This window comes from Cherax quadricarinatus, chromosome 77 (assembly GCF_038502225.1).
Source record: "Cherax quadricarinatus isolate ZL_2023a chromosome 77, ASM3850222v1, whole genome shotgun sequence".
NCBI classification, from domain to species: Eukaryota; Metazoa; Arthropoda; class Malacostraca; order Decapoda; family Parastacidae; genus Cherax; species Cherax quadricarinatus.
The window spans coordinates 6344929-6360315 of record NC_091368.1 but is presented as its reverse complement, the minus strand read 5'-3'; the positions used below and the strand labels follow the sequence as shown (position 1 = coordinate 6360315).

The 15387-nt window shown below is 43.4% G+C and overlaps 1 protein-coding gene across 3 annotated transcripts in view; it reads left to right on the top strand.

Moving 5' to 3' along the window:
* LOC128701928 (solute carrier family 22 member 13) overlaps positions 1–15387 on the top strand; it is a 58838-nt gene that overhangs the window by 19008 nt on the left and 24443 nt on the right. For all 3 annotated transcript variants that reach the window (XM_070101458.1, XM_070101457.1, XM_070101459.1), the window contains 4 exons: positions 4532–4702; positions 6322–6540; positions 7278–7385; positions 9402–9660. In XM_070101458.1, coding sequence (XP_069957559.1) covers positions 4640–4702; positions 6322–6540; positions 7278–7385; positions 9402–9660 — 649 coding nt within the window. In that variant the 5' untranslated portion in view covers positions 4532–4639. The remainder of the gene's footprint in view (positions 1–4531; positions 4703–6321; positions 6541–7277; positions 7386–9401; positions 9661–15387) is intronic.

Genomic DNA, 15387 nt, shown 5'->3' with positions numbered 1-15387 from the left:
CCTGTGTCCATTATCACTCTTACATTATCTCCCCTCATGTGTCCATTATCACCCTTACATTATCTCCCCTCCTGTTTCCATTATCACCCTTACATTATCTCCCCTCCTTTGCCCATTATCACCTTTACATTATCTCCCCTCCTGTGTCCATTATCACCCTTATTATCTCCTCTCCTGTGTCCATTATCACTCTTACATTACCTCCCCTCCTGTGTCCGTTATCACCATTACATTATCTTTCCTCCTGTGTCCACTACCACCCTCACATTATCTCCCTTCCTGTGTCCACTACCACCATTACATTATCTCTCCTCCTGTGTCCTCTATCACCCTTACGTTATCTCCCCTCCTGTGTCCATTACCACCCTTACGTTATCTCCCCTCCTGTGTCCATTATCACCCTTACTTTTTTATCTCTTCTCCTGTGTCCACTAACACCCTTACATTATCTTCCCTCCTGTGTCCACTATCACCCTTACATTATCTCCCCTCCTGTGTCCATTATAATCCTTACATTATCTCCCCTCCTGTGTTCATTATCACCCTTACATTATCTCTCCTTTTGTGTCCACTAACACTCTTACATTATCTTCCATCCTGTGTCCATTATCACCCTTACATTATCTCCCCTTCTGTGTCCATTATCACCCCTACATTTTCTCCCCTCCTGTGTCCATTATCTCCCTTACATTATCTCCCCTTCTGTGTTCATTATCACCCTTACATTATCCCCCTCCTGTGTCCATTACGACCTTCATTATCTCCACTCCTGTGTCCATTATCACCCTTACATTATCTCCTTTCCTGTGTCCATTATCACCCTTGCATTATCTCCCCTCCTGTGTCCATTATCACCCTTACATTATCTCCTCTCCTGTGTCCATTATCACATTTACATTATCTCCCCTTCTGTGTCCATTATCACCCTTACATTATCTCCTCTCCTGTGTCCATTATCACATTTACATTATCTCCCCTCCTGTGTCCATTATCACCCTTACATTATCTCCCCTCCTGTGTCCATTATCACCCTTACATTATCTCCACTCCTGTGTCCATTATCACCCTTACATTATCTCCCCTCCTGTGTCCATTATCACCCTTACATTATCTCCCCTCCTGTGTCCATTATCACCCTTACATTATCTCCCCTCCTGTGTCCATTATCACCCTTACATTATCTCCCCTCCTGTGCCCATTATCACCCTTACATTATCTCCCCTCCTGTGTCCATTATCACCCTTACATTATCTCCCCTCCTGTGTCCATTATCACCCTTACATTATCTCCCCTCCTGTGCCCATTATCACATTTACATTATCTCCCGTCCTGTGCCCATTATCACATTTACATTATCTCCCCTCCTGTGCCCATTATCACATTTACATTATCTCCCCTCCTGTGCCCATTATCACATTTACATTATCTCCCCTCCTGTGCCCATTATCACATTTACATTATCTCCCCTTCTGTGCCCATTATCACCCTTACATTATCTCCCCTCCTGTGCCCATTATCACATTTACATTATCTCCCCTCCTGTGCCCATTATCACATTTACATTATCTCCCCTTCTGTGCCCATTATCACCCTTACATTATCTCCCCTCCTGTGCCCATTATCACATTTACATTATCTCCCCTTCTGTGCCCATTATCACCCTTACATTATCTCCCCTCCTGTGCCCATTATCACATTTACATTATCTCCCCTTCTGTGCCCATTATCACCCTTACATTATCTCCCCTCCTGTGCCCATTATCACCCTTACATTATCTCCCCTCCTGTGCCCATTATTACCCTTACATTATCTCCCCTCCTGTGCCCATTATCACCCTTACATTATCTCCCCTCCTGTGCCCATTATCACCCTTACATTATCTGCCCTCCTGTGCCCATTATCACCCTTACATTATCTCCCCTCCTGTGTCCATTATCACCCTTACATTATCTCCCCTCCTGTGCCCATTATCACCCTTACATTATCTCCCCTCCTGTGCCCATTATCACCCTTACATTATCTCCCCTCCTGTGTCCATTATCACCCTTACATTATCTCCCCTCCTGTGTCCATTATCACCCTTACATTATCTCCCCTCCTGTGTCCATGATCACCCTTACATTATCTCCCCTTCTGTGCTCATTATCACATTTACATTATCTCCCCTCCTGTGTCCATTATCACCCTTACATTATCTCCCCTTCTGTGCCCATTATCACATTTACATTATCTCCCCTCCTGTGTCCATTATCACCCTTACATTATCTCCCCTTCTGTGCCCATTATCACATTTACATTATCTCCCCTCCTGTGTCCATTATCACCCTTACATTATCTCCCCTTCTGTGCCCATTATCACATTTACATTATCTCCCCTCCTGTGTCCATTATCACCCTTACATTATCTCCCCTCCTGTGTCCATTATCACCCTTACATTATCTCCCCTTCTGTGCCCATTATCACATTTACATTATCTCCCCTCCTGTGTCCATTATCACCCTTACATTATCTCCCCTTCTGTGCCCATTATCACATTTACATTATCTCCCGTCCTGTGCCCATTATCACCCTTACATTATCTCCCCTCCTGTGTCCATTATCACCCTTACATTATCTCCCCTTCTGTGCCCATTATCACATTTACATTATCTCCCCTCCTGTGTCCATTATCACCCTTACATTATCTCCCCTTCTGTGCCCATTATCACATTTACATTATCTCCCGTCCTGTGCCCATTATCACCCTTACATTATCTCCCCTCCTGTGTCCACTACCGTTACAATACGTTATATTCTACTCGATCTCAACAGCTATCAATATTATATATTTCTTATTCCAGGTTGGGCTGGGTTACCTATGTTGGCTTAGCTTTTTCTGGGTTAGCTACAGTAAGTTAGCTAATCTGGGTTAGCTATTCTGAGTTATCTATTCTGGATTAGCTATTCTGGGTTAGCTAGGGTGGGTTAACTATTCTGGGTTAGCTATGTTGGTTTAACTAGGCTGGGTTAACTATTTTGGATTAAGTAGGTTGGTTAGCTAGATTGGGTTTGATAGGGTGGGTTAGGTAGGTTAGGTTAGCTATTCTGGGTTATATAGATTGGCTTAGCTAGGTTGAGTTAGCTATTCTGGGTTAGCTAGGTTGGGTTAGCTAGGTTGGGTTAGCTAGGTTGGGTTAGCTAGGTTGGGTTAGCTAGGTTGGGTTAGCTATGTTGGGTTAGCTATTCTGGGTTAACTAGATTAGGTTAGCTATTTTTGGTTAGCTAGGTTGGGTTAGCTATTCTAGGTTAGCTAGGTTGGGTTAGCTATTCTGGGTTAGCTAGGTTGAGTTAGCAATATTGGTTTAAATAGGTTGGGTTAACTATTTTGGATTAAGTAGATTGGTTAGCTAGATTTGGTTAGGTAGGCTGGGTTAGGTAGGTTGGGTTAGCTATTCTGGGTTAGATAGATTGGGTTAGCTAGGTTGAGGTAGTAATTCTGGGTTAGCTAGGTTGGGTTAGCTAGGTTGGGTTAGCTATTCTGGGTTAACTAGGTTGGGTTAGCTATTCTGGGATATTTAGGTTGGGTTAGTTAGGCTGGGGTAGCTAAATTGGTTTAGTTATTCTTCGTTAACAACGTTGGGTTAGACTAAAATAACGTAACATTACTAACGAAAATCTTAACCAAGCGACGGTAAACACATAATATAACGAGCAGTGTATAGTATACATGAGTACACGAAGTATACAGAAATATACATAATTAGTGAAGGATAGGTTAGGTAAGATTCATCAGGAAACAAGTGTTTCCTGACCGGGGTCTTAGTCATATGAAGACCCGCAACTGGAACTTTTGGTAATCTGTCCGAGACCTTCCACTGGCTTACCCCTCCATTCCTTTAAAAAGAAATAAGATTTTAATATAGAATAATTAGTGGGGTTGAAGTCTACCTTCTTCCTGAGTTAAATTGAACTCTCTTCACTGTTATATGGAAGAAATCACAATACAACGCGTGATGGCAGATAGGGAAAAATACCACAGTGAAAACAGCAAATAAAACCTGAGCGCTTTCGTGTGTTTGCATATATATCTCCTGCCTCTTCTTCATATTCCTCTGAAGATGTGTGTGTAAGCACATGAAAGCGCTTAGGTTTTGTTTCCTATTTTTACTGAGGTACTATTTCTTACTGCTAGATACTCGCCAATAAGGAAACAGCATAAGCAGTATATTCCTGCCAGGAACAGACTGCCAGCAACCCCATCTTTTATATGGAGGACTGGAGACAGTCTTGTGGAAATGAGCCTCTGACCAGTACGTTGCTGAAACACTGAAAGAAATGAGAAATTGACATTTATTGAAGAGCAGTCCTCCCAAAAGAAGGCTCCTTGAATCAGTCCTGATTGCCTTCCATTCCCCTATGGGCTTAGTGCTCACCCATGTATGTAATAATAATAATTGAAGATCAGTAAGGTGTGCTCAAGAGGGCGGTGTCGAGTCTTGTGTCTTCTTGTTTATTTCGATCTCGTTCATCTTTCTTTTATTATTTTGCAGGTTCAGAGGACTGTGAGGTTCTTCAGTAAGCTTAGAGGACTCTAAGTTCTTTAGTAAGTTTAGAGGACTGTAAGGTTCTTCGTCACATCTTCTCCTTCAGCTTCAGCAATGACTATCAAAGACTTCGATGGCATCCTCGTCCACATCGGTGGATTTGGCCGCTATCAGATGGTGAGTAGTGGTTCCTTCACTGTGTGGATGATTGGTTCACAGAACCGACAGGATGATGAATTAAGTACTTGTGCAATACTCGGCTACCTTTATTGTGCAAACGTTTAGCCAGCCAGAGGCTTCTTCAGTCCAGTACAGAGAATAATGATTGACGATCTGAAGGAGTTTGAGGTAATTAGTTCTTCAGCATGGAGTCGATGTGATCAGTGTGATTACAGTGCGACGCTCAGAGTTAATTAAGGCCGGGTCTCTGGCCAATCAGGTTGCTGGAGATAGACCACTGGTTGATCAGGCCCTGATATTCTTGGGTGGCCTGGTCAAGGACCGGGCTGTAGGGGCGTTGACCCATGTAACAACCTCCAAGTAGATTCTAGGTAGGTGGTGGTGGTGAGTTACTTGGTGAAGTATCCAGTGGGTCCCCTGAAAGATTTCTTCCTGGGACACACTACTTAATGTCATTTTCTGTGCTCTGATACCAACAGCCGTAGCCCAGTGGTGAGAGTCGCGCCTCTCACAACTGAAGTCTGCGGATCAAATCCTCAAAACTCTTTACCAGTTCCTGGTAACCTGAGAACTGTGCCCATATACCATACAAGTCTATCCATTTGTCATCTCTGTTCCCTCAAGGGGATACAGATGACAGATAGATGCCGGTGAGGGGGCTCTTGATCTAAGAAATGGGACCTGTTAAATCTCAATATCTCTTATTTTCCCCCTGGTGCCGTATGGTCTAAACGGGTTTAGCGCTTCCCTGTGACTGCAATAATAATAATAATAATAATTTCGTCTCTGTTAGCGAGTTTCTAGTCAGTACTAAGAAGGTACAGACAAGCCTCGTTAATACGGCACTTGTTTTAGAGTGCTTCGTGTATACAGCGCTTTTCAGTTATATTCAGGTTCATTACGATGGTTTTCGGCAATTTTCAATTTTTCATAATTATTTTTACCTTTGCATCTTTTTTGAGGCCTAGTGCTACTGTGCATTTTAATAAATAATAATGTAAATGTTTCTAGGCTTTTATATGCACTGGCAAGTGGAAAAAAGGTGATTCACTTTAAGGTGATATTCACTTTAAGGTGATATTCACTTTAAGGTGATATTCACTTTAAGGTGATATTCACTTTAAGGTGATATTCACTTTAAGGCGATATTCACTTTAAGGCGATATTCACTTTAAGGCGATATTCACCTTACGAGGTGAGAGAATAGTACACGAGTATTCTCCGAGGTACCTTACTGAGGATGATTGAGTCACTGGACCTTGATCAAATACATTGATATCGATTAAGGTGTCTTAGCTGCTGCTTCTGTGTTTTTCTAGTTATACCCTAAGCTTGTTATGTATTAATGTCGTTTTTAACTAGTTATTCAATTAGTTAATTATATGTCATGATCGTCCTAGCTATCATGTTCTGCACCTACTGAGTATTGTTCTTGCTATCATTGTCTCATCTGTTATGTTCCTGTTCTTCTGCAGGTTCTATTTATCATTGTCTCGTCTGTTATGTTCCTGTTCTTCTGCAGGTTCTAGCTATCATTGTCTCATCTGTCATCTTCCTGTTCTTCTGCAGGTTCTAGTTATCATTGTCTCATCTGTCATCTTCCTGTTCTTCTGCAGGTACTGTTCCTGGTCAACTGTCTGGTAAACACCTTCTTCGCCTTCGTCTACTACGGCCAGATGTTCATGACTCTGACGCCACCCCACTGGTGCACTCCACCACCTCACCTTCAGAAGCTCAACCTGACGGAGGAAGAACTCAAGGAGCTCACCATCCCAAGGGACGCCTCCACTGGCGAATTTCTACACTGTACGATGTATAACGTTGACTTTAACGAGGTACCAATCGTTTATCTGGAGTTTATCTGGAGAGAGTTCCGGGGGTCAACGCCCCCGCGGCCAGGTCTGTGACCAGGCCTCCTTAGGTCAGTGTCCCAGGATGCGACCCACACCAGTCGACTAACACCCAGGTACCCATTTTACTGATGGGGAACATAGACAACAGGTGGAAAGAAACACGTCCAATGTTTCTACTCTGGCTGGGAATCGAACCCAGGCACTCACCGTGTGAAGCGAGAGCGTTAACCACCAGGCCACCAGAGGTTTTTGAAAAAAATTCTTCGTCAATCCATATCACGGGTAGGGATAGAACCCGCGACCAGGGAGTCATAAAACTCGTCGGTCTGGAGTTTTATGACTCTCTGACCGCGGCTTCTATCCCCGCCCGTGGTATGGTTTGTTTGCAATAATGTCATTACGATTTCGTGATTCGAAAAGCATTTTTTTTTATTGTTCAATACACTGTATGTTATTGTTTAGAAACATTATGTATGTCGCAATATTTTCACATGTATTGACTTTTTTTTTCAAACATTTACAGGAAATTTGATTTTTTCTCCAGTAAAATTAAGATATTTTGGGTTTAAATGCATAAATCTAGACAAAAATTACCTGATGCTACGGAATTGAATGACGCAAATTACTGGTCTGAACGATAATCTTGGAAAAATGTCGAATTAAAATGCTGATTTTTTCTTGATTTTTCTTTGAATATCATCTTCCTTCTTCGGTTCCAGGTGGTGAGGACTAACACCAGCTGGCCCAACGTGTCCTGGCCCACCACCAGCTGCATACATGGCTGGAACTATAACTATTCTCTCTACTATCCTACTATCACCTCTCAGGTAACCACAACACTTCTCAGATAGACAATTATTCACGTATCCCTGATAATGCATGTGTCCCTGATGTATGTATATCTGATGATCCATGTATGTCTGATGATGTATGTATCCCTGATGATGCACGTATATCTGATGATCTATGTATCCCTGATGCATGTATTCCTGATGATCAAAGTACCCCTGATGATGCATGTATCCCTGATGATCCATGTATTCCTGATGATGCATGTATCCCTGATTATCCATGTATCCCTGATGATCCATGTATCTCTAATGATGCATGTATCCCTGATGATCCATGTATTCCTGATGATGCATGTATCTCTAATGATGCATGTATCCCTGATGATCCATGTATCCGTGATGATCCATGTATACCTGATGATCCATGTATCCCTGATGATGCATGTATCTCTAATGATGCATGTATCCCTGATGATGCATGTATCCCTGATGATGCATGTATCCCTGATGATCCATGTATCCCTGCTGATGCATGTATCCCTGATGATCCACGTATCCCTGCTGATGCATGTATCTCTAATGATGCATGTATCCCTGATGATCCATGTATCCCTGATAATCTATGTATCCCTGATGATCCATGTATCCCTGATGATCCATGTATCCCTGATGATCCATGTATCTCTGATGATCCATGTATCCCTGATGATGCATGTATCCCTGATGATCCATGTATCCCTGATGATGCATGTATCTCTAATGATGCATGTATCCCTGATGATCCATGTACCTCTGATGATCCATGTATCCCTGATGATGCATGTATCTCTAATGATGCATGTATCCCTGATGATGCATGTATCCCTGACACTATCCTGCATTGACTCGTGTTATATCCAGTCGTTCCTATTCCTGATTTCCAAGTCTCTTTAACGAGATATCTTCAAGTGGAGTCTCCAGCCACTACTAAGTCACCAGCCACTACTAAGTCACCAGCCACTACTAAGTCACCAGCCACTACTAAGTAACCAGCCACTACTAAGTCACCAGCCATTACTAAGTCACCAGCCACTACTAAGTCACCAGCCATTACCAAGTCACCAGCCACTACTAAGTCACCAGCCACTACTAAGTCACCAGCCACTACTAAGTCACCAGCCACTACTAAGTCACCAGCCACTACTAAGTCACCAGCCACCACTAAGTCACCAGCCACTACTAAGTCACCAGCCACTACTAAGTCACCAGCCACCACTAAGTCACCAGCCACTACTAAGTCACCAGCCACCACTAAGTCACCAGCCACCACTAAGTCACCAGCCACTACTAAGTCACCAGCCACTACTAAGTCACCAGCCACTACTAAGTCACAAGTCACAACTAAGTCACCAGCCACCACTAAGTTACCAGCCACTACTAAGTCACCAGCCACCACTAAGTTACCAGCCACTACTAAGTCACCAGAAACTATAATGGCCACAGTGAACGCTGTCATACAGTTTCTGGGTAACAACAAAGAACAGTGACTGAGCCACCAGGCAATACTCTGACGAGAACCGTCTAGTGCAACCAGTCAACTACACTGAGTGGCCCACAGCCTGGTTGATCAGTCAAAACCACTTTATAGGATGGAGGATCGAGTCTATACCACTCCCTGCAAGAAATAACTCACACGGGTTTAAAGCCTCATGAAAAACAAAAGTTTAAATACCCTTAATCTCTTTTTTTGACCTTATGAACCATGGTGACTATTTCTCAGTGAAAAAAAGACACTTTTGTATAATTCAGTTCTAATTAGGACTGAAGAAGTCACTCGTGGCGAAACGTTTCAGCTAATAAATGTCCTGAACTGTACGTGACTGTCTTGTTCCACATCTTATCGGTATCACCATTACATTGTACATATTTCTGTGTATATACACCTACAGTTTAATCCATATTTTCTTGACTGATGGTGAACAGGTGACATGCAGCCTTAATAATCCTCGTGTAGTAGATAGTCTTTAAACTCAATTAACCAGTCAGTTAATCGTTGGCTTTTCTGATTCACAGCTGGACTGGGTGTGTGACAATGACTGGCGACCAGCGTTGTCACAGTCGCTGTTCTTCGTGGGATCTCTGGTAGCGTCGCCGGTGCTGGGATGGGCAGCAGACAAGTGGGGTCGTCTGCCGGTCATTGTCCTCACTAACATGATAGGCTGTGTGGCAGGAATAGCCTCGGCCTTCTGCACCTCATTCGCCTCCTTCACCGCCTTCAGGTTCATCGTTGGCATGACTTATGATACTCACTATATGGCTACGTATATCCTTCGTGAGTTCTTTGAAAGTTGTGTTGTGAAAATGTCAATATTTGCACTGAATTTTTTTTTTATACAGTGATTTTTAAAGGGGTTAGAATTACTAACGTTATTTACAGGCTAAGAGTTGTTACTTACCCTCGCTCGGAAATATTTGTATTGTTTAGAGACATCCAAATAGGGAAAAGCATGAAGTTGGAACCATCTATGGGTTAGCGAGTTCCTTTGGTCAACTGCCTTTATTTCGTCGATGTTGTTATGGTGTACGAACATGTTCCAAACACGAGTCATCGTAGGAGTAAATGATCTAAGATGAAGTGATGTCCTGGAGAATGCTAGAGACAGAGTGAAGTTGCTGCCCGTCTTGTGTAGAAGCTGTTTTCTCGCTGGCCACAAAGCTGAGCCGTATGTGGTACCTGGACGACACTGGTCTTATGCATAAGAGAAAGACCACTCTCATCTCTCCAGTGTTAAAGGCTCTGCTGAAATGACAGATTTGTCCAGGCGAGAGATGAGTCGTCTTGATCGGTTGTCTGTTTTGTCCAGAGGTCATGGAGAAAACAGAGAGGGGCAGGTAATCCAAGAAAGTGGTGCATACTCATGGTGTGAGCGCATTTATACCTCTGCTGTCGAACAAGTACGAGATACACCTTAGTGCTGTTAGATTCGTGACTGCCTTGCTTGCAAGATTTACCACGTGATTCTTTATAGAATAGTTTGGAATCAGAATTTATCCCGAAGTTATCAACTTCATCCCAAGGTACCAATATTCTTCAATTTTGGCATTTCCATCATGTTTGCTAGAGACCATGATCATTTGTGATTTCTTAGAAGAAAATATAACCTGCCATTGTTTTTCCCAGGCTGATATAACTGTAAGTAAATGTGCGAGTACAGTCACCTGCCTAGACATGGGATTCTGAGATAGGTAGAGGAAGGCCATTGAAGTAGACATTCCATAACAATGGCCCAAGCACACTACTGTGTGTAACAATGGCACAGCTTGAGTGTGTTGTTGACTCTGTCACACTGAGAACTACCGTGAAAGTAATAACTGAGGAGACATAGTGCAGAGCCGGCGACTTCTAGTGCTTGTAGTGTTGCCAAGATTCTTTGATGTCATACTCGGTCGATAGCGCCAACAATGTCCAGTGCTATCACACAGTTGACCTTGAATTCATCCAGTGACTGGTGCCACTTAGTGGAGAGGTTTAACAACAGATCAGCAGCAGAGTAACCTTTCCTGAAGCCATATTGACGATCACAAAGTAGTGAGTGGTAGTCAAAAAACTCTGTCATTTGTCTTGAGATTATTGTCTCAAGGATCTTACCAGTGACTGACTTATTATTAATTTAATTAAAGGAAGATATTTCAGTACAATATAAACATTTTTCTTGTTAATTTCTTAACATGTAGTATACAAGGCCGAAAATATTTCTCTGTGTTTGTTTCTTGTTGTTCCAAATAATTTTCCAAAGCTAAAAATCCTTCAATCCAGAGATTTCGGAATTTAAGTTTCCTAAAGAAAGTAAAAAAAAATAAAATTTCTCTTATCAAAATTGATAAAATATCCAGGAAAATTAAAGAATTTAAAGAAATGTAAACTTTGGCTGTTGTGTTGACTCAGGAAACTGTCGATCAGGACAGTGAAATGATGAATGATGATGTGAAGATATTTTGAGATGTGCAGTGATGATCACTCTCTGAGAAGCACAGAAATCACGAAAGCGCCTGGAATTCTATTATCTTTTTCACAATGGTTATTCTACACACACACACACACACACAAACACACACACACACACACACACACACACACACACACACACACACACACACACACACACACATATATATATATATATATATATATATATATATATATGTGTGTGTGTGTGTGTGTGTGTGTATGCAAGGAATTCGCAAGAGCAGGCGAAATATACACAAACACTGATCTCTGGCCTGCTCTTGCGAATTCCTTGCATTGTTAAAATCTCTAGTAAGGCTGATGCATGCAGGGGATGAGATGAAAAGCTGTAAGCCTTCTTCCTGAAATCTGGCTGCCTTGGATCAACGTTTAGCGCGAGCTGGACGCCAAGATATTGGTCCAGTGAGGTGAGAATGGTAAAGCACTGCATACCTTGTTCCAAGGTTCGTAGGTTCGAGTCTCCTTCTGCCAGAGATCAGTGTTTATATATATATGTAAATATATATATATATATATATATATATATATATATATATATATATATATATATATATATATATATATATATATATATATATATATATATATAAATATATATATATATGTACATATATACATATGTGTGTGTGTGTGTGTGTGTGTGTGTACTCACCTAGTTGAGGTTGCAGGGGTCGAGTCCAAGCTCCTGGCCCCGCCTCTTCACACCTCGCCATTAGGTCACTCTCCCTGAACCATGAGCTTTATCGTACCTCTGCTTAAAGCTATGTATGGATCCTGCCTCCACTACATCTCTTCCCAAACTATTCCACTTCCTGACTACTCTGTGGCTGAAGAAATACTTCCTAACATCCCTGTGATTCATCTGTGTCTTCAGCTTCCAACTGTGTCCCCTTGTTGCTGTGTCCAGTCTCTGGAACATCCTGTCTTTGTCCACCTTGTCAATTCCTCTCAGTATTTTGTAAGTCGTTATCATGTCCCCCCTATCTCTCCTGTCCTCCAGTGTCGTCAGGTTGATTTCCCTTAACTTCTCCTCGTAGGACATACCTCTTAGCTCTGGGACTAGTCTTATGGCAAACCTTTGCACTTTCTCTAGTTTCTTTACATGCTTGGCTAGGTGTGGGTTCCAAACTGGTGCCGCATATTCCAATATGGGCCTAACGTACACGGTGTACAGGGTCCTGAACGACTCCTAATTAAGATGTCGGAATGCTGTTCTGAGGTTTGCAAGGCGCCCAAATGCTGCAGCAGTTATTTGGTTGATGTGCGCTTCAGGAGATGTGCCTTGTGTTATACTCACCCCAAGATCTTTTTCCTTGAGTGAGGTTTGTAGTCTCTGGCCCCCTAGACTGTACTCCGTCTGCGGTCTTCTTTGCCCTTCCCCAATCTTCATGACTTTGCACTTGGTGGGATTGAACTCCAGGAGCCAATTGCTGGACCAGGTCTGCTGCCTGTCCAGATCCCTTTGTAGTTCTGCCTGGTCTTCGATCGAATGAATTCTTCTCATCAACTTCACGTCATCTGCAAACAGTGACACCTCAGAGTTTATTCCTTCTGTCATGTCGTTCACAAATACCAGAAACAGCACTGGTCCTAGGACTGACCCCTGTGGGACCCCGCTGGTCACAGGTGCCCACTCTGACACCTCGCCACGTACCATTACTCGCTGCTGTCTTCCTGACAAATATTCCCTGATCCATTGTAGTGCCTTCCCTGTTATCCCTGCTTGGTCCTCCAGTTTTTGCACTAATCTCTTGTGTGGTACTGTGTCAAACGCCTTCTTGCAGTCCAAGAAAATGCAATCCACCCACCCCTCTCTCTCTCTTGTCTTACTGCTGTTACCTTGTCATAGAACTCCAGTAGGTTTGTGACACAGGATTTCCCGTCCCTGAAACCATGTTGGGTGCTGTTGATGAGATCATTCCTTTCTAGGTGCTCCACCACTCTTCTCCTGATAAACTTCTCCATGACTTTGCATACTATACATGTCAGTGACACTGGTCTGTAGTTTAGTGCTTCATGTCTGTCTCCTTTTTTAAAGATTGGGACCACATTTGCTGTCTTCCATGCCTCAGGCAATCTCCCTGTTTCGATAGATGTATTGAATATTGTTGTTAAGGGTACACATAGTGCCTCTGTTCCCTCTCTCAGGACCCATGGAGAGATGTTATCTGGCCCCATTGCCTTTGAGGTATCTAGCTCACTCAGAAGCCTCTTCACTTCTTCCTCGGTTGTGTGTACCGTGTCCAGCACCTGGTGATGTGCCACACCTCTCCGTCCCTCTGGAGCCCCTTCTGTCTCCTCTGTGAACACTTCTTTGAATCTCTTGTTGAGTTCCTCACATACTTCACGGTTATTTCTTGTTGTCTCTCCTCCTTCCTTCCTTAGCCTGATTACCTGGTCTTTGACTGTTGTTTTCCTCCTGATGTGGCTGTATAACAGCTTCGGGTCAGATTTGGCTTTCGCTGCTATGTCGTTTTCATATTGTCGTTGGGCCTCCCTTCTTATCTGTGCATATTCGTTTCTGGCTCTACGACTGCTCTCCTTATTCTCCTGGGTCCTTTGCCTTCTATATTTCTTCCATTCCCTAGCACACTTGGTTTTTGCCTCCTTGCACATTTGGATGAACCATGGGCTCATCCTGGATTTTTCATTATTCCTGTTACCCTTGGGTACAAACCTCTCTTCAGCCTCCTTGCACATTGTTGCTACATATTCCATCATCTCATTAACTGGCTTCCCTGCCAGTTCTCTGTCCCACTGAACCTCGTTCAGGAAGTTCCTCATTCCCGTGTAGTCCCCTTTCCTGTAGTTTGATTTCATTTGTCCTGGCCTTCCTGCTTCCCCCTCCACTTGTAGCTCTACTGTGTATTCGAAGCTCAAAACCACATGATCACTGGCCCCAAGGGGTCTTTCATATGTGATGTCCTCAATATCTGCACTGCTCAAGGTGAGCACTAAGTCCAGTCTTGCTGGCTCATCGTCTCCTCTCTCTCTTGTAGTGTCCCTTACGTGTTGGTACATGAAGTTTTCCAGTACCACCTCCATATCTTAGCCCTCCATGTATCTTGGCCCCCATGTGGCTCCAAGTTCTCCCAGTCGATTTCCTTGTGGTTAAAGTCGCCCATAATCAGGAGCTTTGCCCTGCATGCATGAGCTCTTCTGGCCACTGTAGCCAGTGTGTCAACCATCGCTCTATTGCTCTCGTCACACTCATGCCCTGGTCTCCTGCTCTTCTGTGGTGGGTTATACATCACTGCTATTACCACCTTGGGACCTCCAGAGTGAAGCGTTCCCGCTATGTAATCACTTTCTTCTCCGCTGTCTCCTCTCTCCAGCTCATCAAAATTCCATCGGTGTTTGATCAGCAGTGCCACTCCTCCACCCCCCCTGTTCCTTCTGTCTTTCCGCAGGATCTGGTATCCCGTTGGAAAGATGGCATCTGTTACCATACCTGTAAGCTTGGTTTCTGTGAGCGCTATGATGTCCGGTGATGTCTTTTTGACTCTTTCGTGCCACTCCTCCCACTTGTTTGTTACTCCATCAGCGTTTGTGTACCATACCTTCAGTTTCCTTTCCAATACTGTGGTTTGGGGGGCCTGTGGGGGTGGGGGACCTGGTAGCATACTGTGGGATTCTATGATTGGGGGTTGGGTGGAAGCTGTGGGCATGGATTGTAGTGTGTGTTGGATGGTGTGATAGGTTGTGGGGTTCTGAGGATAGTTGTGTGTGTGCTTGCCCTTGCTTCTCTGTTCTGCTCTGACTGACCTCTGCCGGTTCCATCCTTGTTTCCTTTCCTATCTCCTTTCGCTTTTTTGTCCTCTCCCTCAGCTGCTGTCTCTCTGTTTGTGTTCTGTCTCTGTCTAGGAACACCTTCTTGTACTCTTCCAAGTTTTTCAACCTTGGTTTCTCTTGGAGGATCCTGTTCCTCACTGTTTCTGTCCTGAGAATCAGCTTGATCGGTCGGTTTCTCCCCTTCACGTACCCCCCTATTTTCTGAAAATTTACAATCTCGTCCATGTCTTCTCCCCCTAT